The 26,467-nt window shown below is 43.4% G+C and overlaps 1 protein-coding gene across 1 annotated transcript in view; it reads right to left on the bottom strand.

Annotated features, from left to right (window-relative positions):
- Positions 1-26,467, bottom strand: part of sh3pxd2aa (SH3 and PX domains 2Aa) — a gene marked incomplete at both ends in the record, with an annotated part of 311,051 nt that overhangs the window by 131,574 nt on the left and 153,010 nt on the right. The window contains one exon of the mRNA XM_080721366.1: positions 22,551-22,576. Coding sequence (XP_080577492.1) covers positions 22,551-22,576 — 26 coding nt within the window. The remainder of the gene's footprint in view (positions 1-22,550; positions 22,577-26,467) is intronic.

Raw genomic sequence — 26,467 nt, 5'->3', positions numbered from 1 at the left:
GGTTAGAGTTGGAGTTAGGTTTAGGCATCGAGGTTAAAGTTATACCATGTAACTTTTTTTATAAAACAAATCTTAAAATTGTCCTAACTGTTAAATCGCTAAAGTTTTAGAACCCCCACTCTGTTATTTTCAGCTTCTGAAGCCTTCTCTTTATATGTTTTCTATGAGTTGTGAGGGGGGGAGAATTTCCCGGCAAAATGATGTCATCTCCCACATGATACACTACCGGCCAATCACAGCGCCGATCATACACCACCGGCCAATCACAGCGAGTCTTGCTGTCTCTAAAGGAAGTAGCTTCCCTCAGCAACTGTGTTTACATTGGTGAAGGAATCTTGCTTGCTACTCCCTCAATCCTGGTCTAAAAATGATGGGAGACGGCTCTACGGAATCGTATCGGCGAGGCGGAGGTGCTCGCGACGGCCGCGGGGGTCCGCGGACCCCCGTTCCGGTGGTCCGCGGCGACTCCGGCCGAAAAAAGCAATACCGCTACTGACCACTAGTTGAGCAGCTTCCACAGTACAGCTTTAACATTCACACGCGTCGGCAGGTTAGCTTTTCACCAGGTTAACATTCACCCACAGGGACGTGCAGGGGCTGACATTTCTAAAAAGAGCCTTTTGGTGATAATATCAAAAATAGCAGACCTCCAAGCTCACAACGCGTCGCACTGCGATGCGTTGTGAACTTGGAGGTCGGCTATTTTCAACGCTTGATTTCTACACAGAGAGGGCAATTCTTTCAACATATGATGCTGCGTTTAAGTTCAGGAGAGTTTGGACAAGGCAATCTTGAACGCTGCCCTCAGGTATGGCATGGAAAGGAAAGAGGGGCATTTGCATTTCTTTCACCATAAAGTGAAAACTGCATTCATGGTGTGGAGAGGGCACTTTTTACAGGCGGATAAAGGGGCAGGGGCTCAAGCCCCCTTTGATGTCTATGTGTGCACGTGCCTGTTCACCCGCGTCGAAATACTGGGACGTAGAACAAATATTATATCGGAATATCGACACGCTCCCCTGCACCACTGTTGTGCAAAGAACCTGTTCCGCCCCCTTATGGTTCTAATTAAGTACTAATTACACGGGAGGGTGCGCGTTATGGTGATTATCGATGCGGTCAGGAACGGGGCGGAGCCGAGTTCCAGAAGCATCACTGAGGTGTTGATGAAGTGTTGATGGACACATTCTGATTAGCTGTGAACGTGATGTCACGCTTGTTTGAAACACGGGTCGATAGCTTTTTCAAGCAATCACATTGCGTCGTCGGAGTCGGAACTAACTGTTGTATAATTGACAGTGGTTCTGTTTGACAACAATGCTATTATACATGTAGAACCCTTTAAAGCAGGGGTCCTCAATAGGCGGACCGCGGTCCATGTCCGGACCGCGAGGCACCGCCGACCGGACCCAGGACGAATTATAGTAAAAAAAAAAAAAAAAAAAGTGGAAAAACATCTCCACGTTTTTGTTTCCACTTCTCGTATTCATTCACTTTCATTGCATGCGCTGAGTGTGTGTGTGTGTGTGAGAGAGAGAGAGAGAGAGAGACAACGACGCGGTGATTGGCTGATGCCTGGCAACAAAGTATTATGGGCTGTCATGTCTTTGAGTTTGACAACGATGCGCTGATAGGCTGACAGACCGCGGATGTTTGCGGAGCAGCAGCAACAGCAGCAGCCACCAACAATGCAACTAGTTATAAATCAGTGGGGTTTCATTCACGCTAAACATCATCAACGTGAATACGTTTGCAGGATTGTAATATTATCTCCAGAGTTTGTCGCGACGTGCCACGGCCCGTGACGGCTGCCTCTCTTTCTGCATGGATGTTGTTCTCCCATGGTTCTCCCCACCGGGGGAAATGGATGTGCTGTGTGGCAGCGCGCCGCATCCAGTTGGGGTTACCGTGCGGCACAACGTGCGTCGATACCACGATGCGACGCTGCGCAGCCGTCCGCGTTCAGTGTGTGCTCCCCTGTCTCTGACGCGCGACACCTTGTTTTCATATCGATATTCACGTTGCGACACAAGCATAAATTATTCGAAGATTATCCCAGTTTGTTAAAAGAAACCAGAGCACTAGCGCAAAATATCTCTGCTCCATTGAACATTCTGTTGTCCCTGCTTTAATGGGTTGTTTCTCTTCAATCAAGTAATGCCCCCAAATGATTTTGGAGGAGTCCCCAGCCCAGATGACAGTGAAGTCATAATTTAAGGAACCTTTTAACAAAGAAAGAAACGGGAAAAGACCATTACTGCATGAAGCCTGGTGGGCGAGGTTATTACTCAATCAACAAACTACTACAAAAAAAAAAAAAAAATACACATCAGCCATTGTAAAAAATAAATAAATAAGAAAGGGATCCCTAATTATGTAAGATGAACAATAATGAGGGCAAGTGGCCATGACTGAGGGCAAGTAGAACATGACCTGTACTTTCCAGACGGACAAGTGCCTCTGAGACCATGGTGTCAACCCCTGGTTGGTACTTTTTTGTATCTTAGCCTACTATTTAAGATTGGCCGACATAATAAAAATAAGCGAATATAAATATATTTTAATATATATATATATATATATATATATATATATATTAATTGTTTTATTTTTTCCCCGGACCCGGGCCTGTTTCAAAAAAATATTTGTGGACCTTCAAGATTTGTATTTGAGGACCCCTGCTTTAAAGGTTCTACACCATGCATTTAAAAATAATTAATATCATATTGTTTATGTCCCAAAAACGTTTTTCAAAAGGCTAATTACCACTCCTGAATACAGAGCCCCTGTCATTTCTGCCTGGCTTTCAGAGCATTTTCAGCTGCAGTACCACCTTGTCCTGAGTGGGAGGACTGCACTATTGAGCCAGTTTTGGCCCCACCTTCCTCCCCGCCTCCTGCTCAGCAGGCCTGCCCACCCCTCCCCAACCCTCCCCCAGCTCTTTCCCGCCTCCTGCTCAGGCCTGCCCACCCCTACCCAACCCCCACACAGCACAGCACACAGCACAGCAGTAGTAGTCTGGTAGGAGGCTATAGGGCCCACGCACCCGAAAGATATATTTTTCTAACCTACCTTTTTAGAATCCTTAAGGTGTCTAGTTAATGAATTTTGATGTTCCCAGAGCCAATTCGTGTCCGATATATGTTTTTTTTTAACCATATGTTGTGTCCGTCCTGGATTTTCGCTGTGAAAAATACAAACTTTAAATCAACATAGCTCGTGAACTATACATCCGACAAAAACCATTCACCCCATTTTATGTACGTTTTTGCGAGATGAATTGATTGATATGAAGATTTGCCATGGTTCCATCATGTTTAGTGCATTAAAACCCACATAAACAGAAAAAAAGTCAAAATTCGCCTAAAATGGATCACAACAACTCCTCCCCCATGCACCCTATTGATATATTTTTTCAAACATTTGCATTTTTACAATCTTCAAGATGTGTCGTAAACAAATGTTGATGTTCCCCACTTGAAATATTGACACATTTATGTTTATTCTGGCATAGTGTTTGCTATAGTGAATTTTCGAAAATGCAAAAAAGAGAAAATCTAAAATCTACATAAGGTCTTAACTATACATTATTCTGAGACAAATGTCCAATTTGTCTGTTTCATTTTGGCATGAGGCATTGAGGGAGAGGGCTGGTGACATAATATGTACATTTATGGATCATCAATACTCAAATAAATGCTAAAATGCAGGCAATTCAATAGGCAGAATGGGGCCAGAGGACATTTACCAATACAAATGAAGTTTATTTTATTTATTTATTTTCAAATTGTTAATATGAATGCTTTAGGTGCTTTAGAGCCAGGGTTTAATTTTGCCTACAGTAACCCTAACCCTAACCCAAATATACATGACGTCTTAATTAAATGATATGCATAGACAAATTACCCTATTTGGTTATATTTTGGCATGACATATCATGCCAAAATTCCATTTCATGCCAAGATTTGATTCTAGACATTCCAATGGAACCAACCTTGTCATGCCACCTTGTCGGGCAGGGGGGTAATGCTTAATGATTCAAAGATGGACAACATTTTGGCAAGGGATTAGATACATTAGCATCAGTAAGATTAGATTAGATATCTTTATTATCCACAAGGGAAATTCGTTTTGCTCGGGTCAGTGCATATCAAGACAATACATAAATATACAATACAATAAAACACCCAGCAAAGTACTTCAGATCAGTTCTATAAAAAGTATAAAATAATTCTAAATATTATAAGCTATTTAAAAGAAAGCAAAGTCCTCCATCCACACTGTGGAACACTTATGTTTGTGTGTGTGTGTGTGTGTGTGTGTGTGTGTGTGTGTGTGCGTGTGCGTGTGCGCGTGCGCGTGCATGTGTGCGTGTACGCGTGTGCATGCACGTGTGTCCGTCCATGTCTAGTTCATCCGGGCACCTGTGTATGTGTGTGTGTATTCTGGTCCAGTTGAGGTGAATCAGGTGTTGGGGGGGTTGTGTTTATTGAGGAGCCTAATGGCAGAGGGGATGAAACTGGCACTGGCCTTTGCCCTCTTGAGTGTAGAGGCGTCATATCTCCTACCCGAGGGCAGGATCTTGAAGCAGGTGCTGAGATTATGAGTTGGGTCTCTCGCGATCTTTGCTGCTTTTTTCACTGTCCTCTGGTCATAGAGATGCTGAAGGGCAGAGCACTGCATCCTGCATAGCTTAGACCCCACTGAGGTTGGCCTCTGAGAGACCCCCGTACCAGGCCAGGTTTGGGTTAGGGTTAGGTAAGGAGGCTCTCTATATGGCAGATGTAAAAGCTGCGAAGGATGGGGGGGGGGGGCAACATCCATATATCTCAGCCTCCTAGGAGGTAGGTCCGCTGCTGACACTTTGCAAAGATGGCCTGTGTGCTATCATTAAAAGTCAACCCACTGTCAATAGTGGTCCCAAGATATTTGTAGCTGCTGACCCTCTCCACCAGCTCTCCACCCAGTGTCAGCTGAGGAACAGGGTCGAGGTCATCATCCTTCCTCCGGGGGCTTATGAGAAGCTCTTTAGTCTTCTTCACATTCAGCTGGAGGTAATGCTCCCCACACCACTGGTGGAGCTTCTCTGCTTCCTCTTCAAAGTGAGCAGGGCAGTTTGAGGTGTCCACCAGAGCAGTATCGTCCTCAAACTTCACAGCCATGCTCACACTGTCTGAGCTCCTCAGGTTGTTGGTATAGAGGGAGAACAGGACTGGGGAAATCACTGTCCCCTGGGGGGCACCAGTAGATGTAATCAGGACAGAAGACGAGGAGTTGTTGACCTTAACAAACTGCTCCCTTTTAAGGAGGAAGTCCATTATCCAGAGGATCATGTGAGGATCCACCTGGAGATAAATGGCCATCACCAATTTTCAAATGGACCCTTGAGCGTTCACCTTGATTTATGTGAATGTAAATGCGTGAAAGCCTCCCCCTGTACAGACATGCCAAATTTAGGACAATCTCATGCAGTGTTGGGTAAGAATCATGTAGCTTTTTTTACTGTCTGTATAGGGGCAGCATAGCTGAATGGTTAGGGAGCCCGCCTGGGGAACCAGAGCCCCTGGTTGACCCAGGTTCGATTCCAGGCAAGGGTTCCAATGTCCATGTGTGTGGAGGAAAATAGGTATCTATCTATCTGCATCTCAACTCAACACAATTAGAAGCACATTTCTAAAGCACGTTAACATGACCAGGTCATCCAAAGTGCTGTACTGTACAGATGCATTACAGTGTTCTATAGATGTAGTACAGTGGTCTGAAGATGCACTAGAGAGGTCAACAGAACACAACAGTGGCCCACAGATGCACTAGAATGGTCTACAGATCACAACAGTGGTCTACAGATGTACTACAGTGATCTATACCTGTATATGTCGTACAGTGGCCTACATATACACTATAGTGTCTGCAGATGCAATACAGTGCTCTACAGATGTACTAAAATGGTCTACAGGTGGACAACAGTGGTCTACAGATGTTGTACAGTGGTCAACAGATGCACTACTGTGGTCTATGCAGGACAGCCCAGGCTCTGCAACAGCTTGCCCCTACACATCAAGAGCTGCCCAGTCGACTGATATTTCATGACTTTATTAAAGACTTGCCTTGTCTTTAGCTGAGACTGGCAGTCCATGATTTTCCTTTACTGATGCTAATGTTTAGTTTTTGTTTATTTTGGTATTCATTGGTATTTTATTGTAAATGTCTTTATATATTGCATTGTTATGTCGTTTTCTATTTTAACTGTACAACACTTTGGGTGACCTGGTCATGTTAAATGTGCTTTAACCGGTAATTGTGTTGAGTCGAGATACAGGGGTCTAGACAGACAGACAGACAGACAGACAGACAGACAGACAGAGGAACCCTTGCCTGGAATCAAACCTGGGTTAACCAGGGGCTTTGGTTCTCCAGGCGGGCTCCCTAACCATTCAGCTATGCCGCCCCTATAAAGACAGTAATAAAAACTAAATGGTTCTTGAGATTGTCCTAAATTTGGCATGTCTGTACAGGGGAGGCTTTCACGCATTTGAATCATTAGGCATTTACCCCCCTGCCCGACAAGGTAGCATGACAAGGTTGGTTCCATTGGAAACTTGAGGTTGTCTAGAATCAAATCTTGGCATGAAATGGTATTTTGGCATGACATGTCATGCCAAAATAAAACAAAATAGGATAATTTGTCTATGCATATAATTTAATGAAGACGTCATGTATATTTGAAATTGTTTGCAGATATCCAAAACTGTAGGCAAAATTAAAACCTGGCACTATGTTTTGAATTTGGATGGGATATGTGTATCAAGCACCCAAAGCAATCATATTAACAATTTGAATAAAATAAAATAAAAAATAAACTTCATTTGTATTGGTAAATGTCCTCTGGCACCATTCTGCCTATTGAATTGCCTGCATTTTAGCATTTATTTGAGTATTGATGATCCATAAATGTACATATTATGTCACCAGCCATCTCCCTCAATGCCTCATGCCAAAATGAAACAGACAAATTGGACATTTGTCTCAGAATAATGTATAGTTAAGACCTTATGTAGATTTTACATTCTCTTTTTTGCATTTTCGAAAATTCACTATAGCAAACACTATGCCAGAATAAACACACATGTGTCAATATTTCAAGTGGGGAACATCAACATTTGTTTACTACACATCTTGAAGATTGTAAAAATGCAAATGTTTGAAAAAATATATCAATAGGGTGCATGGGGGAGGAGTTGTTGTGATCCATTTTAGGCGAATTTTAACTTTTTTTCTGTTTATTTGGGTTTTAATGCACTAAACATGATGGAACCATGGCAAATCTTCATATCAATCAATTCATCTCGCAGAAACGAACATAAAATGGGGTGAATGGTTTCTGTCGGATGTATAGTTCACGAGCTATGTTGATTTAAAGTTTGTATTTTTCACAGCCGAAAATACAGGACGGACACAACATATGGTTAAAAAAAACATATATCGGACACAAATTGGCTCTGGGAACATCAAAATTCATTAACTAGACACCTTAAGGATTCTAAAAAGGTAGGTTAGAAAAATATATCTTTCGGGTGCGTGGGCCCTATAGCCTCCTACCAGACTATAGGTCCCTTTTGTGATGTCACAAAAGGGACCAAAATCAGACAGCCCGTTTTGAGACCTGCTTACATAAATCCGACTGAGAAAGACACAATGGTCAGTAATATGACTTTGTGAGGATAGAACGTGCTGGTGGGACACAAAAAAAAAATACATTTCAAATTGGAAAAATGAAAATTCATGGTGTAGTCCCTTTAAGATGGCTATACTGTATACAGTACATGGCACCACAACAGATTGACTGTCCTGAATATGAGGCAAAGAAAGTACCACGTTTTAGTGCTATTCAGCACTTTAGTGTTGTATGCCGTACGTCTAACTGTAAGTAGGGAACACATGACAACATGATGACATAATGTACACTACTATGTGTCAGTGTGTCACTAGGGAGGAGCTACTGTGTGGTGTAGCCAATAAAGTGGGTGTGATTCCTCACTCATTCCAGCCACACTGACACATAAACATCTCTCCATACACATGCACACACGCAAACACACGCACACACGCACACGCACACACACACACACACACACACACACACACACACACACACACACACACACACACTCTCATAACATTTCAGTGCGTGCGTGCGTAGGAATTAGGTCATACATACGCAATAGAAACTCCCTTTGGAACTCTTGAGCATGTACAAATTGAACCAAATGGACCCTTACAGGTCTGTAACTCTGAGCATGTACAAATGGAACCAAATGGACCCTTACAGTCTGTAAATGCCTGTCCACTATAGTATCTCCAAAATGTGCGGTGAGTTGCGATTTTCGACGTGCAAATTTCCCAACTCTCATTGGGTGTAATGCTTTTCAGAAGTGGCGAGTGACATCATTTTGTGGTCGAACCGGACCTTTTGACCCGAAAAGTTCGCTTTCGGTCAAAGTATGGAGAGGCCTTAACTCGAGTGTGTACAAATGGAACCAAATGGACCCATACATTATCTGTAACTCCGAGCGTGTACGCATTTGTGCATGCAGTTAAATGACTCCTCCGGGCTTTTACCGTAAATTGCACATAAACAAAAACAAACAAGTACGCGCACGCACACACACATCGTTTGTTTCCACCCCACTCCTTAGCTCCCTCTCTTAAACGTTACAGCCCCCTCCCATGACCCCACACCATCTCCATCTCCCCTCATCCACCCACAAGTAAACACTATTAGCCTAGTTCCTAGTCCTGCTCTGAAATAGAATCCAGGGTGCCACGTAAACACACTGCCTGCCTGCGCCTGCCTGCCTGTTGGACATTCTCTGCCCCTCATCCCCCCACGGTTCCCCCTCAGCTGCAGCCCCCCACATCCCCCCCTAAAGCCCTCCTAAGCCCCCTAGCATCTGGCCCTCACATGGAGCACACGCCAGGCCCAGGCTCCACGCTCCCCTCCAAGGCTTGAGGAGAGAAGGAACGTTGAACACATTCAGTCATTCTCAAACTTTTTCATGCCACAGAAGAACCCCCAAAATGTATATGTATGTACACGCATGGGTCTTCAACTAACAGGGGGTCCGGGACCCCTAGGGGGTCCTCAGAGTTACTACAGGGGGTCCTCCAAATCTTTGTGTGATAGAAAGTTTTTTTTTCTCCTTTTTTGGATTAACCACTTGAACCCTAGTGTTCATATTCTGAGAACATTGGCGCTGCGAGGCGTTGTGAGCTTGTAGATCGGCTATTTTCGGCAAAAAGCTTTGGTGTAGAGGGGGAAAAGAGTACACTAAAGTACAGAGTGAAAGGTCAAGTTTATTAAGTATTGACAGTTCAAGTGGTTAAATATCTGAAAACACAAATTGACATGAATCCAAAATACACCGACGATTGTGCTCTCAAACAATGACACTATATGGAATCTATGAAAAGGTTGTGGGGGTCCCTGCTTCACCTCTCTCTCAACTAAGGGGGCCTGAAAACGTTGAAGACCCCTGATGTACAGTATTTGGAGTGGAGGTAGATATTCATTCCCATTGAAATGAGGGGTCTTACATTGCTGCAGTTTTTACTTTTTCTCCACTATATAGCTATAGTCAATGTAGGGTTAAAGTGATTCTGATGATATATGAACTCATTTAGCTGGGGACCCCCTGGAACCTACTCAAGGACCCCTGGGGGAGACCCCACTCTGAGGACCACTGCCCTAAATCCCCCCATCCATCTATCCATACAGCCACCCTCCCACCAACCCACCCCTCCCTGGACATAAGCATCCACCCGAGTGACCTGACCCTCTCTTTCACCCTCCATTACTCTCCAGGAAAAGCTCATGTCAGGGTTTTGGTTTCTATTTGGATGTTTATTTAACTAGAACAAATAAAATAGTGTGATGGTTTGGATCTGGGGGGATTTCCCATGGGAATGAGCGGAGAGGGTAGTTCTGCTTAAGGATTGCTTTTTTGCCTTTTTTGTTCAAGTTGGCAGTTTCTCTTTGAGCATTGACAGTTTTTTGACACTTTATGTATATATTCTTCATTCCCTTTCTTTGATGTACCTTGCTCTTTACTGTAGTTCTTTGTTATTCTTTTCATACTTCTCTATAACTTTGTAAATAACCTCATACTGCTGTGCTGCCTCTGAGTGACTGATTTTCCCCCTTTCCCAAATTTCTCATATACACAGTGTGTTATGGCATACTGTATCTTTTGGATACTCCAAATTTGGATTCTCAAACATATTAGGCAGCAGATCCTGGAATTATTTTGTACCAGGGGCCCCCATAACTGTTATGTTATAATCATCATTTTTTTCAATTATTCCAAAATGTTCAACATTTTTCAAAATGTTTCAAAGATATTTAATAAACATCTACAAGCCAACAACATGTTGCATCGCAACACGTTGTGAGCTTGTGGATCAGCTATTTTCAAATAGTCGAAGAATACAAACTACGTAGAACTGCTCTCTGTCGAGGTGCCAACTTGCGCCATGCATGGCCTACTTGTGCGCTAGCAGAGTGCGCCATGAGGTGCACTCACCACTGGCAATGCCAGTGACATCACCACTGGCAATGCCAGGAATGATGGTCCCTCATTGGCTGTTAATGATGACCCCTGGCATGGGGGTCCCTGGACCCCACATTGAAAACCTTTGCTAGCAACATGTCCAGGGGGTGTACTTGTCTTGTACATCAAGCTACAGTGCGCTACAGAAAAAGGAGATAGGCCCCTGACCTATGTTGGGCCACTGGATCATTGGTTCCCAAGGCTATACTTATACTCTACTACTAGGGAAATCTGAGATGATCCCGTTTGATTTAAGACTAAAAACATGTAGGCTACAAACATAAAAGTGCAGCAGAGAGTGAAGAGAAACCGTGAAGGCTACTGAGACTTTCTTCGTGTCGTGTAAGGAGCAGGAGTGATGTTTTAAGCGTGTTTGCTGGCTTTGTGGGGTGGATAATGGAGGGATTGTGACTGTGGTAAACACACTGAGTGGGTAGTGTGTGTGAAAACATTATTCTCACACATTTCACCTCAAAGAGAAGGAGCACGCGCACACTCTCTAATCCTATCCCTCAAGGCATCTACGGGCCATAATCTATTGTTGGCACAGTCCCGGCTTCTACGTTTATAGAAACTTTACGTAAAAATAGAACACTGACTCATACTGTTTTGTGGCTTGGAAATTGGGCTTTGCTGACCGATATTATAGCTTTCAATTTGGGAACCCCCTTTTGGTGTAGTTGTTGCTGTATGCAGTATATAGCAACATTATCGTTATTGTAATTTATTTGTATAAAAATGCAGTGGTGTAAATTAACTAAGTACATTTACTCAAGTACTGTATAATTTTGTGTTGGTTGTACTTGTTTAAAAACGTCCAATACTTTTACTTCAACTACATCTGGGATCCTAATATTTAGCCAGTCCGCTATACGGAACGGCTTGACCATAGAGCAGCTACGCAGCTATTTTAACACTTTAGTTACTTTGCAGGTATAAATAATAATGTTGTAATACATACCGTAATTGCCGGACTATAAGCCGTGGCTTTTTTTCCATGTTTTGAACCCTGCGGCTCATACAAGGGTGCGGCTTATATATCGATTTTTACAGCTAACGGCCAGTCACTTAGTTTTACAATGGTCTTTAACAAGGATTTATATATAGCTTTATACAGCTAATGGCCACCAGGGGCGCTCTAGCAGGAAGCAGGAAGGACACCTGCGGCTTCTAGTCCGGTGCGGCTCTTATATGTAAACATTTGTTTTTTGTTCTAAATTTAGCTGGTGCGGCTTATATTCAGGTGCTGCTTATAGTCCAGCAATTACGGTACATAAACCACTTTAGCACAAGGCTGTTTGAAAATAGCCGATGTGACGCGTTGTGAGCTGCTCTTTTCAAGCATTTTGTACTTTTTTTTTGGTGCTTTAACCCTCTAAGGCCCACGGTTGTAATATTACAACGTTTGTATTTTATCCAAAAAAAGGTTTAAATCATTTTATTTTAGCTCCCCCTACCACCTAAACACCACCATTGGATTCTATTGTTTAGTATTACAATGCCATTGGCCACAATATTTGCATATAAATACCCCCCACAGGGGCTGACATTCACACCCGCCACACCCGCTGAAATTCCAGAGTTTTGACGAACAACATCTCACTTTTTCATGGAAGCTATACCTCACAAAAACATAAGTAAAATGCCTATACTATTTTTTTTGGTGATCATTAGAATGTCTAGAACATGTACATATGTTATTATTGTGAAAAATATCCCCCATATGTAAATTAGAGCATGATTTATGATTTTTGATTTATGGCTATAAAATCTTACAAAAACATTTTTTTGAAAAAAACATTACATTTTCCTCTTAATAGGACTCCTACAACACCATCTGATTTTTTTCAATTTTTTATTTCAAGTATTTCTTAATGCGGGCCTTAGAGGGTTAAGAGTATTTTGATGCCATTACTTTCGTACTTTTACTCAAGTACATTTTGAATTCTGGACTTTTACTTGTATTTTCTACATTGCAGTATTGATACTTTTACTGAAGTAAAACATGTACTTTTCCCACCACTGTAAAAATGTGGTTTTCAGAAAACTCAGGGCAGGAATTAGAAGGCGTTTTTAGAATTGGCCTCAGGTCTACGGGTTAAGAAACTATTTTTAAAAATAATATAGAACAGGGGTCTTCAACGTTTTTAGGCCAAGGACCCCTTAATCGAGAGAGAGATTAAGCAGGGACCCCCCACAACCCATAGATTCCATATCGTTTCATCGTTTGACAGCACAATCATCAGTGTATTCTGGATTCATGTCAATTTGTGTTTTCAGACATTTAACCACTTGAACCATCAATACTTTTTACAATACTTGTATAAACTTGACCTTTCACTGTACTTAGTCTCCTCTTTTCCCTCTCCTAAGCTATTTGCCGAAAATAGGTGATCTACAAACTACAAGCTTGTAGATCTGCTATTTTTGGCTAAAGTTCTCAGATTATGGGTGGGTGGGGGGGACCAAATTCCTATCACACAAAGATTTGGAGGACCCCCTGTAGTAACTCTGAGGACCCCCTAGGGGTCCCGGGCCGCCTGTTGAGGACCCCTGGTATAGAAATCAGTCTCTCAATCCATACACACAACTGTATATCGGTCAACTGAAAAGGGGCTGCACTGGGCTTAATTAACTAAGTACTGGATGTCCCGATCAAATCACCCAAAACATGTTCTTTTCAAATCTCTCATAGTTCAGTTTTGGTGCAAGCTTTGTGTGTTCTCTAAACTGCAACAGCTGATTATAGCTGGGTCAAAATACAGGAGAGAATGAGATCCAGCTGGTCAACATTTGAATTTAACAGCAAACACATTTCTGCCTCGCTGTCACAAGTTGTGGCACATCATGACTGTGTATATCAAAGTTTTTCAGGCCAAGGACCCCCCAGATGAGAGAGAGAGATGACGCAGGGACCCCCACTACGTATTGTTACAGATTAAACGTTTTTATAGACAGTAAACTAGAACTACTTAAACCGTCAATACTTAGCAAACTTGACATTGTACGTGTGCGTGTGTGTGTGTGTGCGTGTGTGTGTGTGTGTGTGTGTGTGTGTGTGTGTGTGTGTGTGTGTGTGTGTGTGTGTGTGTGTGTGTGTGTGTGTGTGTGTGTGTGGGCTTGCAATACTATCTTTGTGGGGGCCCACAGGTGCCCAAAAAGATAGTACAATCGGAGAAAAAGAACTTGTGGGGACAAATTTTAGTGTCCCACAAGGTAAGGGTTAGGTTTAGGGGTTAGGTTAAGGGTTAGGTTTAGGGGTTAGGTTAAGGGTTAGGTTTAGGGATAGAGGTTAGGGTAAGGCCACAGGACTTGCATAACAATGAATGGAATGTCCCCACAAATATAGTAGACTATGTGTAATGTCCCCACAGAGTAGCAATTGCAAACCTGTGTGTGTGTGTGTGTGTGTGTGTGTGTGTGTGTGTGTGTGTGTGTGTGTGTGTGTGTGTGTGTGTGTGTGTGTGTGTGTGTGTGTGTGTGTTTTGTTGCAACACACGTCTGGGGGTGGCAGGGGTGTGGAGATTTCGGCATATTTAGTAGGGGGCATGTCATGTATTGACATCTCAATGAGGGCACATTTGACAGATGTGGCATAGTGGCCTAATAATAGATCCTGGAATTCTAAATGAGGGCATAGTTTTAGAGCCCATGAAGTTCATTTAGGAACTTTTTGTAGCATGTCGTTTTATTGATCAGAGATCATTTCTTTCTGAGAACTAAACCACACTTTGGATGTGTGAACTGGAACTCTTAACTATAGGAGCAGTGGACGTAATTAATACAACACCTGCCCAGAGAGCACTTAAGGGGTTACAGGAAGTGCCTTGCTCAAGAGTCAGGACCACGTTGACATGCATACTGTCACATGCACACACAGGCATGTCTGTTTCCTCCGGACACTTTTGTCATTCCAAAAACACAGGTCAAAGACAGTGTATCACAATGAGTCACAACGTGTCACAGTGTGACACAAAGTGGCTGAGTTTTTGATCGCGATCGCGAAATTGCACGTTTGACCCCCATACCAACACCATCTTTCAAAGATGGCAGCCATGTTTGTTTACATTTGAATAAAACATAATGGCTGCTGATCATGAATGCTTGAACGGATTTCCAAGCAGATCTTTTTGAAAGCTGTGAACGGCGTGCACACATGTGGTGCATGATCTATGCATGGGCATGCATGATCCGTGCACTATGAATTACATGGAAGTCTATGGAGACATCCTGGCACTTCAAAAAGATTTTTAAAATGCAGTGAACAAGTTATTGAAAATGGGTGAAGTGGTCCTTTAAGTACGACGAGGTGGCTAGGTAGGTGAAATGGCATCCAGCTGGGCTAAAGCCCCAAAAAAGATTTAGCCTTACTGACACAACGGGAATGAAAACCAACTGTTTGAAACACAATAACTCACTCCTCGCAGAGGCAATGTGGGAAAACAATAGCCTGCTTATCTGCAAAGCGATCAGCTTCCAAGAAATCTAATCATTTTGGGGAACACTGGGGTTGCAACTCACCCCGGCAGTGAGATCACTCCATGGCACCGAGGAACGGGTTGGTTGAGGGTCACAGTTGGTGTGCTCACACTCACAGCCCTTATTTTATACTTAAAGATGCAGTGCCATGATTTATTTCCCTCCTAAAACATGATTATCAGGTATTATCTATCTATAAATGCGAGAAGTCTCTGTCTGTTTGTAATCTGCGTATCCCGAGAACCGTTTGTCCCACGGGCTTCAGATTCGGCACGCGCGTTCCCCGCCGCCGCACGGAGTGCAGTGCCGGGCCTCGACCCGACCCGACTCGCGGTTTTCCGAAACCGGCGCAAAACGTTCGGAATCTCCTTATGCGGAGCTGATTGTTGACATCACCGAAACCGGCGCAAAACGTTCGGAATCTCCTTATGCGGAGCTGATTGTTGACATCAGGCTGTTCCGGAGGAAATCGGCGCAAGCGCTGACTCATTGTGACATCACATCTGAGATCACGTACGCCACATGAGTCAACAAAAAATGCCATGGTTACGTATTCTGATGTTCCTATATGGGCATAAAAGGACACAGGCAAACATATGGTCAAAACGGCTCTTATGACAACAGGTATCAGGTATTATGATTATAATAGGAGGAGGATTTTTTTTCCAAAAGTCTACAGAAAGAGTCAAAATTTGTTTTTTATGTGGCCACACCCACCGCTTCATTAAGTATGCCTGGTTGTCATGGTGGGTGGTGACCCAGCTGAAGTTAGCCACACCCACAGTGTTGGGTGAATGGTAAAAGGGGAGGGGATGATTATATGATGTCATCTAATCTGTGTTTTTGGATCGGCACTTTTGACCCACAAGGTGTCAGCCTCCAGAAAGAAATCCAAAATACAAAGGGAATACATAATTGCTCATAACATCCACACCAGGGGTCTAATGAACTACTGTCAACCTCCTAGACACATGAAAACCAGAAAAAGTACAAAACTGTGGCACCACCTCTTTACAACAAAGGGTTCATAGTTTAGATTGTAATTAGAGAAAAGAAAAGATGAGTGTTAAAATGTTTTCATTTACTGCTTTCTATCGTTTTAGCCATTTTAATGACTTTGATTGTGGGGGCATGCGTAAAAGTGTCTAAATATGTCTTTTTAGACACAATAAGCCCATCCCCAAGATCTTTCATGGGCAAATGTGACTTATGAGGGTTAGTTGCGACCATAGGTCACAGTTTACTGTCAGAACCGGCACAGCTTGTCCGTATGTATACAGTATGCGAGGAGCTCATTCGGCTGATGATTCTTGCAGGTGGGATTTATGGCTCTTTGAAGTGAGCCGGATCTCTGCGACCCGTTCCTTTTCAAAGAGCCGTTCAAAATACTGTCTCATTTTTGTTACTTTTAGTTATTTTGTTACTTTCTAGATTTTGATTATAATTACAAATCACTTCAACCCTATATAGGCCTACATTCTGGCCATATACATTTCCGCCATTTGAAAATATTAGCCGATCTACAATCTCACAATGTATCACCTTGCGACACATTGTGAGCTTGTAGATCTGCTATTTTCAAATGATTTTTCCAAATGTTATTAATTGGAAAACCTGTGAAATGTGACGTTCTGCATATTGAGTAGGCCTACTTTCTACTCAATATGGGGCTAAATGTACTATAATCATAATTTTTGTCTTAGGAATGCGACAAATACAACACATTATTGAACTCAAGTCTCCATGGCACGAGTAATCAATAGAAAAAAAAGTAATTTTGGGGGGTGAACTACTTAGTGCATTTTGATACCAATACTTTTGTGCTTTTACTCAAGTAGGCTACACTTTAATTACACTTCTACTTGTGTATTTTGTTCATTATAGTAAAGAATGTTTGTACTTTTTACATGTAGTATTTTGAACGGCTCTTTGAAAAGGAACGGGTCGCAGAGATCCGGCTCACTTCAAAGAGCCATAAATCCCACCTGCAAGAATCATCAGCCGAATGAGCTCCTCACATACAGTATGTGTAACGCCTGACACTGTGGTTCCCCTGACACATCACTGTGACATCACAGGTGACATCACAGTGATGTCAGATACTCAGAGCAGGGATCTCCATAATCCTGCATGGGCATAAACAGGTGACATCACAGTGGTGTGGCTGGTATAGACAGGGATCTCCATGTATGGGCATAAAAGGGATTGTATGTTGAGATGTAATGGGAACCCACTCTACGCCCATATATGGAGATCCCTGATGTCATCAATATTAAGCCCATATCTAACAGGACTTCATATCCATATATGGGGAACTGGTCCGATATATATCACTGGCCAGACGGCCAAGACACGGCGCAACCTCGCCACTTGTCGCCCTGAGGCGTCTTACTAGTAGTGTTACTGTAAATAGTAATAAAAAGCCAAATTTAGCCACTTAACCCATTTAGTGCTCCAGACATGAACGGGTTAAATGTGTAGCGTGCCGCTCGCAGGGCTCCATTACGCTCCATTGTCTTATTTTGAAGGCCAGAAGTCCATTGCGTAAATACTTCCGGGTTGACGTCATGACGTCATACAACGGGAGCGGTCGTCACACCATGTGGTTTCTAAAATGGCCAATCGATGCCTTTGTTATTATGTTTTTGTAGCGAGAATCTAATGCCATCCTTGGCTTTAAAAGTGTTGTTTGGAGAAAATGGACATTAAAGATGAGATTCCCCGTCGGTCTCCATGTTATGGGATTACTATTTTGTGCACGTGGATCCGTGATGATGATGAATCGGCGAGGCCGATCGTGCCAGGACCTTCCGCCAGGCTATTGGGTAGGAGAACCGGCGTTACTCTATATACAGTACTTTTCGCGAGTATACTCGGGATCGGCACTCTAAATACTTGAGTATTTTTCACGAGTATACTCGGGATCGGCTAGAAATGAGTTAACACTCATCTTCTTCTTTTCTCTAATTACAATCAAAAATATGAACCCTTGTTGAGTGAGTGTGATCTGTGACTTTATAATATAGACATAATTCTGGGACGCCAGGGTTGAAAGTGGTCGACCTGAACAGCATATCGTCGTTGTCGGGCAGAAACCTCGTATCTCCAAGTTTCAAATGTGTACGTTCTTTCGCAAAGTAAAGCCCTGCTTCATCAGACAAGGCCGTCGCACAAAAGTAGTGAAAACAGCAGATCTACAAGCACACAACGCCTCGCACCGCGAGGCGTTGTGTGCTTGTAGATCGGCTGTTTTCACTAGTTTAAATTATTTTTAAAATGAAAAACGAACAGTTTTGGACATACAAGGTTTTCACCCGACAACGACAATATCGTTGCTGTCGAGCAGAAACCTCTTATCTCCATATTCTAAACTTGTTGTGCCCTACTTGGGTCATAAAACAGCGTCACACAAAAGCATCAAAAGTAGCAGCTCCACAAGCTCGAAACACGACCCGTTTTCAGCTCGTGGATTCGCTACTGTTGCCGTTTCTGAATTTGAATCATGAAAACTTGAAAAGCAACAGTTTTGGACATATGGGCAGAGAGGATAATGATACAGTCTCCATGCCCTCGTTCAAACCCCTGTTTATGAATCAAGTAACGAAACGAAAGATAATTGCAAACAAACTTGCAAGTCATTGCATAATACGCATTCCTTGCTGGAAAGCACGGGCCTACTGCCCCCCCCCCCCCCCCCCCCCCCCCCCCACACACACACACACACACTCACATTCATTATCAAAACACATCTCGAGCGATTTCCCTTTCCAAAAACAAACCATATACGCCAGTAGAAAAATAATGAGACGTTAGCGATTGAGGGCAACTGTAGCAGTGAGAGCCGCATTCTCCATTAACCACTTTACTATTTCCTTCTCTCTCTCTCTCTCTCTCTCTCTCTCTCTCTAATAACTCATAAGAGGAATGATATTTTCCCAGTAGCCTCAGTGGTCACTGTGGTGTCCTCTTAACACTCCAGAACCTTCTAATGCAGGCCCGCCACAAGGCCTTTTGGTGCCTGACTCGCAACTGGCTGTTGGTTGGCACACAACTGGTTTCAGATGGGGGGGGGGGGGGGGGTCCACGGCCAAATGAATGGCAGTGGATGGGGAAACCGTCAGGGTACATTTTTTTTAAATTTTTCTTTATTTTGTCTTGGAATGCGCCAAAAACCAAACAATATTATTGAGCTCAAGTCTCCATGGCATGACAATCAATAGAAAAAAAAGGTATTTTGGGGGTGAAATACTCCTTTAACACACATGCCCGTGGTCCTGCTATAAGCAGCTAATGTTCTTTGACATAATATATATGTTACAGTCAGTTTGGGTAACTCAGTGAGATTGTGGTAAGAGCGCTCGTTTTGTAGTTCACCACACACCAATCACCACCAGATGGCGACAACAGCCAGTCAGCCATTCACTAGTGCAGGCGCTGACGTCACTCGTTTGCGACTCTCTTTCGTTTATTTACTAGCCCAGCTCGGCTGTGTTTAGCCATTAGCTTACTATGCCTTACTCTAACCCTAACCCTAACCTTAACCTCAGTAAAACTATGCCTAACCCTAACCCTAACCATAACCTCCGTGGGGTGAGGCTATCATTCCTGCCGACGCCACGTTGTTGTTGCTCAAAGTGACCGCTTGTTCCACCCCGCGCCGCACGACGAGCGCTTCCGTTTCTCGATCTAACAGTTTCTCTATCTAACCGTGACATATACACTTCTGCAAGCATGCTTTTAGCTAATTGCAGCTGAACCTCCTCAACATAAAGAATGGTCCCCATGTTGTTGGGCTGTTGAAGAAGTACCAATATCACATTGTAGAAATAGGCTACATCTATCCAAAATTGTACTTGAGTAAAAGTACAAACAAAGGTTTTGGCGTCAACATATATTTGGAGAAATGAAAGTAAAAGTACCAATAGTTTCCAAAATGTGTCAATCTAAAGTAACTAACTACTAGTAAGACGCCTCAGGGCGACATACAACCGGGCGTGCCAATTCTTGGCCATCTGGCCAGTGATGTATATCGGACCAGTTACCCATATATGGAGACCCCTGTAGTCAGAACATGCCCATATATGGGCATTACCAAATATGGGCATTCCCAGATATGCGCTTAATATTGATGACATCGGGACAGGGGGTTTTATATGGGAATAAAACGGACAAGGACCACAGACAAACCCATATAGAACCACAGACAAACCCATAGAACCACAGTGTCAGGCGTGACGTACAGACAGACAGGCAGACGCAGACAAGATGGGCCGGTTTTCATGGTTAAAATTATCTGTCAAATAATATACAAATAATATACAAAAAAAAAAAAATACAAAGTTTGCCTCTGATATCAAAAATGGAAATACTCAAGTAAAGTACATCAAAATACAGTACTTGAGTAAAGGTACTTAAGTTACTTTCCACCACTTGTTGGACAAAAAGGAAGAAACCCAAACCTTATCCAAATAATAACATGAAGTTCTGGTTGGTTGTAAAGCACAGCACTTGCGGCACCCAGTGGAAGACTTTGTTTACCTTTATCAAATTTAAGAATCCAACCGTTGACATCAATATATAAGCAAAGCGAACGTCGTTTTTAAGTAAATAAACATACCTTCAATCGTGCTTGTCTAAAACGAGAATCATATTCTTTTACTCTTCCTGGATATAAAAAAAAAAAAAAGATACTGGACCGCGTAACTTCATACGAAACCTCATCTGAGAGATTCCATTTCAATATCTATCTCTCTCTCTGTCTCTCTCGTCTCTCTGTCTCTCTCTCTCTGTACAACAACTGCTTTCTCTCCGAACCCGGCATGGGTGTCAGTGCTTCTATTTCGACATCTGCCGAACCCAAACCTCAACTCTCCCCGTCAGAACCCCACCCTATGTAGCGCTATATAGCGAGGCTGGGGACAGAACACCCAGCCCCAGACAGCGCGAGCGGCCTATACAGTCAACACTTGACGGTAAGTTTAGTCACCGTTCCGCCACGGGACGAATAAACAAAAACCACACTCTGACATTCATAAAGTCATCACACACGCACATGCGCGCACACACATAGAGAAAGGGGGGGGCGGTCACAGAGAGAGGCGGGCGGCACAAGTTCATGACACGAACATGACGCTACAAAGGGTGCAGTTTTAGAGCAACACGTCGGGAGAGACTTGGGCGTGCGCCAGAGGGATAGGGAAGCTGAAGGGCTGGGGCGTCACACCAAATTCTGGGCCCCGGGTACGAGGATTCACTGCGGGCCCCCCATGAATGTTAACTATTGAAAAATAGCAGATATACAAGCTCACAGCGCGGCACCGAGTGCCGCGCTGCGAGCTTGTAGATCTGCTATTTTTGAAAAAACTGTGAAAATGTGTGCAAGAAACCTATCTTTCCATGTCAGTGATGCTCAAACGTTTTCATGTGAAGGACCCCCAAAATTATATGTATTTGGCCACGGACCCCCATCTAAAAATATTTAGTTCCAGGGACACCCCAGAAGCAAAATTTGAGTTACAAATGTTCGCTTAAAAAATACATATATTCAAAGATTTGCACACATTTTCACGACTTTTCAAAAATAGCAGATCTACAAGCTTGCAGCGCGGCACTCGGTGCCGCGCTGTGAGCTTTGTATATCTGCTATTTTTCAATAGCTAAAGTTACTAGGGCCCCTCCAACTTGGGGCCCTAGTAACTCAGTCCCACTTTCCTACCCCTCGTGACGCCCCTGCTGAAGGGTGCACAGTCATGCCCCCCCGAGGGTCTGTTTTTACAGTGTAACATGACACAGCAATATCCTGAATGTTGATCCAACTGAAGAATTTAAAGGCATAGCATGTAACTTTAGCCGTGCGTTTAACAAAACAAACATATATATGTTGTCGGGTGGAAACCTTGTATCTCCAAAACCGCTCGTTTTGTATTCGTCATTTTCAAAACGATTTAAACTAGTGAAAACAGCTGAAAACGCCTCGCGTCGCGAGGCGTCGTGTGCTTGTAGATCTGCTGTTTTCACTACTTTTGTGCGACAGCCTTGTATGATTAAGCAGGCCTTTACTTTGAGATAAAAACATACAAATTTGAAACTTGGAGATAAGAGGTTTCTGCCCAACAGTGACGATGTTTACCCATCTATACCACCAGCCGGTATCAGCCACTGGAGTGGTGTGGAGGTGTTTACCTACAGAAAAACACTGCCGTCTTGTTGTGTTTCGGCATACTTGTCTTACGGTTTGTTCTGGTAGCTAAAAAAAGAAAAAAAAAAAAACGTTTCTCGGGGGCAAAGTTACATACTACGCCTTCAAGTGAACATATATGTAACCAAACGGACCCCGGGGCCGGACCCCGTACTGAAGATGCCATTTGCGTTCACTCTCTGAGTTACACACATTAACACAGAGCTTAGGGGGAAGGGTACCGTTGTTGCAGCAAAACAAAACAAAAAAAAAATTAGGTGACTTACCAGACTTCCGCTTGGAGCCATAGTCCCTGAGGAAGAAACAACAGAGGAGGGACATGGTTAGTAGTTGATGATGATGATGACGATGCAGAGCCACAGCAGTCGGCGTTGTCACCCGCGCAGGGGGGCCGTGGTGGTGACACGAGCCACCGCACCTACCGCCACGCGCTAACTAACACATGCGGCGCACACGCGGCCGTCGCATTGACAGACGCGTGTGTGTGTTTGAGAGAGAGAGAGAGATGGAGAGAGATGCAGAGAGAGATAGAGAGGTGGGGAGAGAGAGAGAAGGACAGGGGAGGACAAGGAGAAACTGCAGGGCCAGCTGCCAGTGCGCCGCCGGCAACAGACACAAATCAGTCACATGACTGAAAAGCCGCAGCAGCAACAGCAGCAGTACCAGTACCGCCGTCCACCCCTTCCTCCTCCTCCTCCTCCTCTTCCTCCCCTGCTTCCAGGGGTGTCACACCAAATTCTGGGCCCTGGGTGCAAGGATTCACCCATGTTTTGTGCTTTAACTATTGAAAAATAGCAGATATACCTGTACAGTACAAGCTCACAAGCTTACGAGCTTGTGAGCCTGAATATTTCAAATCCTTCTGAGGTTTTTTTTTAAAAACCTATGTTTCTATGTCAGTGGTGCTCAAATATTTTCATGTGAAGGACCCCTAAAATGATATGTAATTGGCCATGGACCACCATCTCAAAATATTTGGTTCCAGGGACCCCCCAGCCCGTGGTGTCGCACCAAATTCTGGGCCCTGGGTTCAAGGATTCACTCACATTTTGTGCTTTAACTATTGAATAATAGCAGATATACAAGCTCACAGCGTGGCACCGAAAAATCTTGAAAATCTTGAATATTATTTTTTTCAAAAACCTATGTTTCTATGTCAGTGGTGCTCAAATATTTTCATGTGAAGGACCCCCAAAATTATGTGTATTTGGCCACGGACCCCCATCTCAAAATATTTAGTTCCAGGGACCCCGTCGGAAGCAAAATTTGAGTTACAAATGTTTGCTTAAAAAAATACATATATTCAAAGATTCGCACACATTTTCACGACGAAAAATAGCAGATCTACAAGCTCGCAGCGAGCTTGTATATCTGCTATTTTTCAATGGCTAAAGTATAAAATAATTAAGGCCCCCTCCACCTTGGGCCCTAGTAACTCAGTCCCACTTCTCCCCCCCTTGTGACGCCCCTGCTCCTCCCATCTCCCCCCTCCCTCCCTCCCTCCTTTGCACCCTGAGTGGCAGAAAGACCTCCCTCCCAGACGGATCAGTTTAAGACGCCCCCGCCTAATGAATTCTAATTGGATTAGGCTACGAGGCTAAGCTAAGTGAGCAGAGTGCATATGCGTGTATGTGCGCGCGCACATGTGTGTGTGTGTGTGTGTGTGTGTGTGTGTGTGTGTGTATGTGTACTGTAGCCTATACCAGTAAGACTCCCTAATCGGGAGATAAGCGACCGTTGGTCGCTTATCTCCACCAGTAAGATGCCTAAGGGAGAAAAGCAAAGGGCGAGGTTGCACCATTTCTTGGTCTTCTGGCCAGTGATGTATATCGGACCATTTAACCATATATGGAGACATCTGGTACCCAAAGATATTCACAGATATGGGCTTAATATTGATGACATAAGGGATCTCCATATATGGGCGTAAAAGGGATTTGGTTCCCCTGGCATCACAGGGATCTCCATATATGGGCATAAAATGGATTTGGTTACCCTGGCAACACGGGGATCTCCATATCTCCATATATGGGCATAAAAGGGATTTGGTTCCCCTGGCATCACAGGGATCTCCATATATGGGCATAAAAGGGATTTGGTTCCCCTGACATTACAGTGATGTCAGTGGCTGGTTCTACAGAGGGGATCTCCATTTATGGGCATAAAAGGGAATGTATGTATGATGATGTCAGATATCATAGACGTCATAGGACTTTCACATAACGAATAACTGAGTAAGCATGTAAACCCGTAAAATCTATATTTGGGCATGGCTGATTTATGACCTCATCATGATGACACGAGCAAACACAGCTGAATTGTATAAATGATCAGTGCAGAAACCAACAGAAGTATTTGACCAAGACTCTTCGATTTAAACATCAACAAAGGTGTGACGTTTGTTGATGGTCACAAAACGTGACGGACGGACGGACGGACGGACGGACGGCCGGTGGAGGTTTTCATAGTAAACTGCTCCCTAACGGTCGCAACTACAGTACTTAATTGCGACCAAAGGTTGCAGTTTTACCATGAGAAATGTCACAGCTTGTCTCCGTGTGTGTACACATTTTTACAGTCTATGGGTTGGTTCCCTTGATCAGCTATGTAAAAGTCCATGTATGGGTATCCCCCAGAATCCCCTTTTATGCCCATATATGAAGATCCCTGATGTCATCGATATACATCACTGCATGGCCCATATCTGTGTGGCTGGCTCAGGCAGGGATCTCCATGTATGGACATAAAATATATTGTATGTTGTCATGTCATGGTAACCACTCTAACAGAATCGCTTTTATGCCTATATATGGAGATCCCATCACTGTCACTCTGTGCCACATCACATGTATCAGAATGGTATAAACATTGTTGACTATCATGCAGGGGTCTCCATTTATGGGTAACTGGTCCGATATACTGTACATCACTGGCCAGATGGCCAAGAATTATGTCGCCCTGAGGCGTCTTACTAGTATTACTACATGTTTGTGAGGGCCCAAAGGTCCTCGCAAGTATAGTTGAATGTTGAGAAATAGACATTTGTGAGGACAATTTTCCTGAGAAATGGTATAGTTGTCGGTTACAAAATGATATACGTATATATATTTGTATACAGTACTATATAGTTATGAGAAAGAAGTATATATAGTTAGGCTTACAATTACGAGAGGTTGCGGTTGGGACTAGGGATTTAGGGCTAAGGTAGATTTAAGACCAGTAAGATTCCCTAATCGGGAGATAAGCAACCGTCAGGTCGCATGTAAAAATAAATGGGACAGATCCTTGTTGATGACATGATTGTAGACATACTGTACCGCTTTGTGTGATTTTAGGGCAACATCTGTAGGAGCAGTGTCGAAAAATGTGTTTGAAAAAATCGGCCCGATGGTGGCGCTAAATGGGACATACCTATGTCATGGCATGGTTTTAGGGTGGTCCCCCCTCATATTGGGAAGGTATCAGGAGTGTTTTTCAAAGCAGTGGGTGCAGTTTTGTCGGTGGCCCCTACATTGAATTCAGATGTGGCCAGATTTATTGGCAGATATCTCCGATACATCTGGCTGTGTGAGACTACGTTGGCAACTGAATGGCTATTGAACTGAGTGAGTGAGTGAGTGAGTGAGTGAGTGAGTGCTTGAGTGCGTGAGTGAGTGAGTGAGTGAGTCCACATTAGGGATGGGACGATGCGCGATATTATCGTTTATCGGGATAAAAAACTCTCACGATAATCGTATCGTGGAGATTTAATTTATCGTGATGTCGTCCTCCGTCGTGCACTGGCATCAATTCACATTTTATTTGCCGAGCCGCATATCCGGTACCATTTAAACCCTCTATAATTGGTAAAAGGTACTTGAAATATATGTAGTTGATAGTCTTTTTTTCACTCTCTATCAAACGTCTTTGCCAAAAAATAGCAGATCTACAAGCTCACAGCATTGTGAGCTTGTAGATTAGCTATTTTTGGGCAAATGTTCCGCCCCAAGATAATGGATTTTGATTATCGCGATTATCGCGATTTATTTTGTCACAATAATCGTGATATGAAATGTTCATATCGTCCCATCCCTAGTTCACATACAACACAAGCTCATGTCAGGGTTCAAGGATTATGGCCAGACAGTTATTTTGACTGACTTCACTTCAGGGTGTATTTATTCTACCCCCTACAACATTACTA

The sequence above is a fragment of the Nannobrachium achirus genome (assembly GCF_963921795.1).
Source record: "Nannobrachium achirus genome assembly, chromosome: 3".
NCBI lineage: Eukaryota > Metazoa > Chordata > Actinopteri > Myctophiformes > Myctophidae > Nannobrachium > Nannobrachium achirus.
Note: the sequence above shows the minus strand (reverse complement) of the source record. Positions and strands in the feature narration are given on the sequence as shown.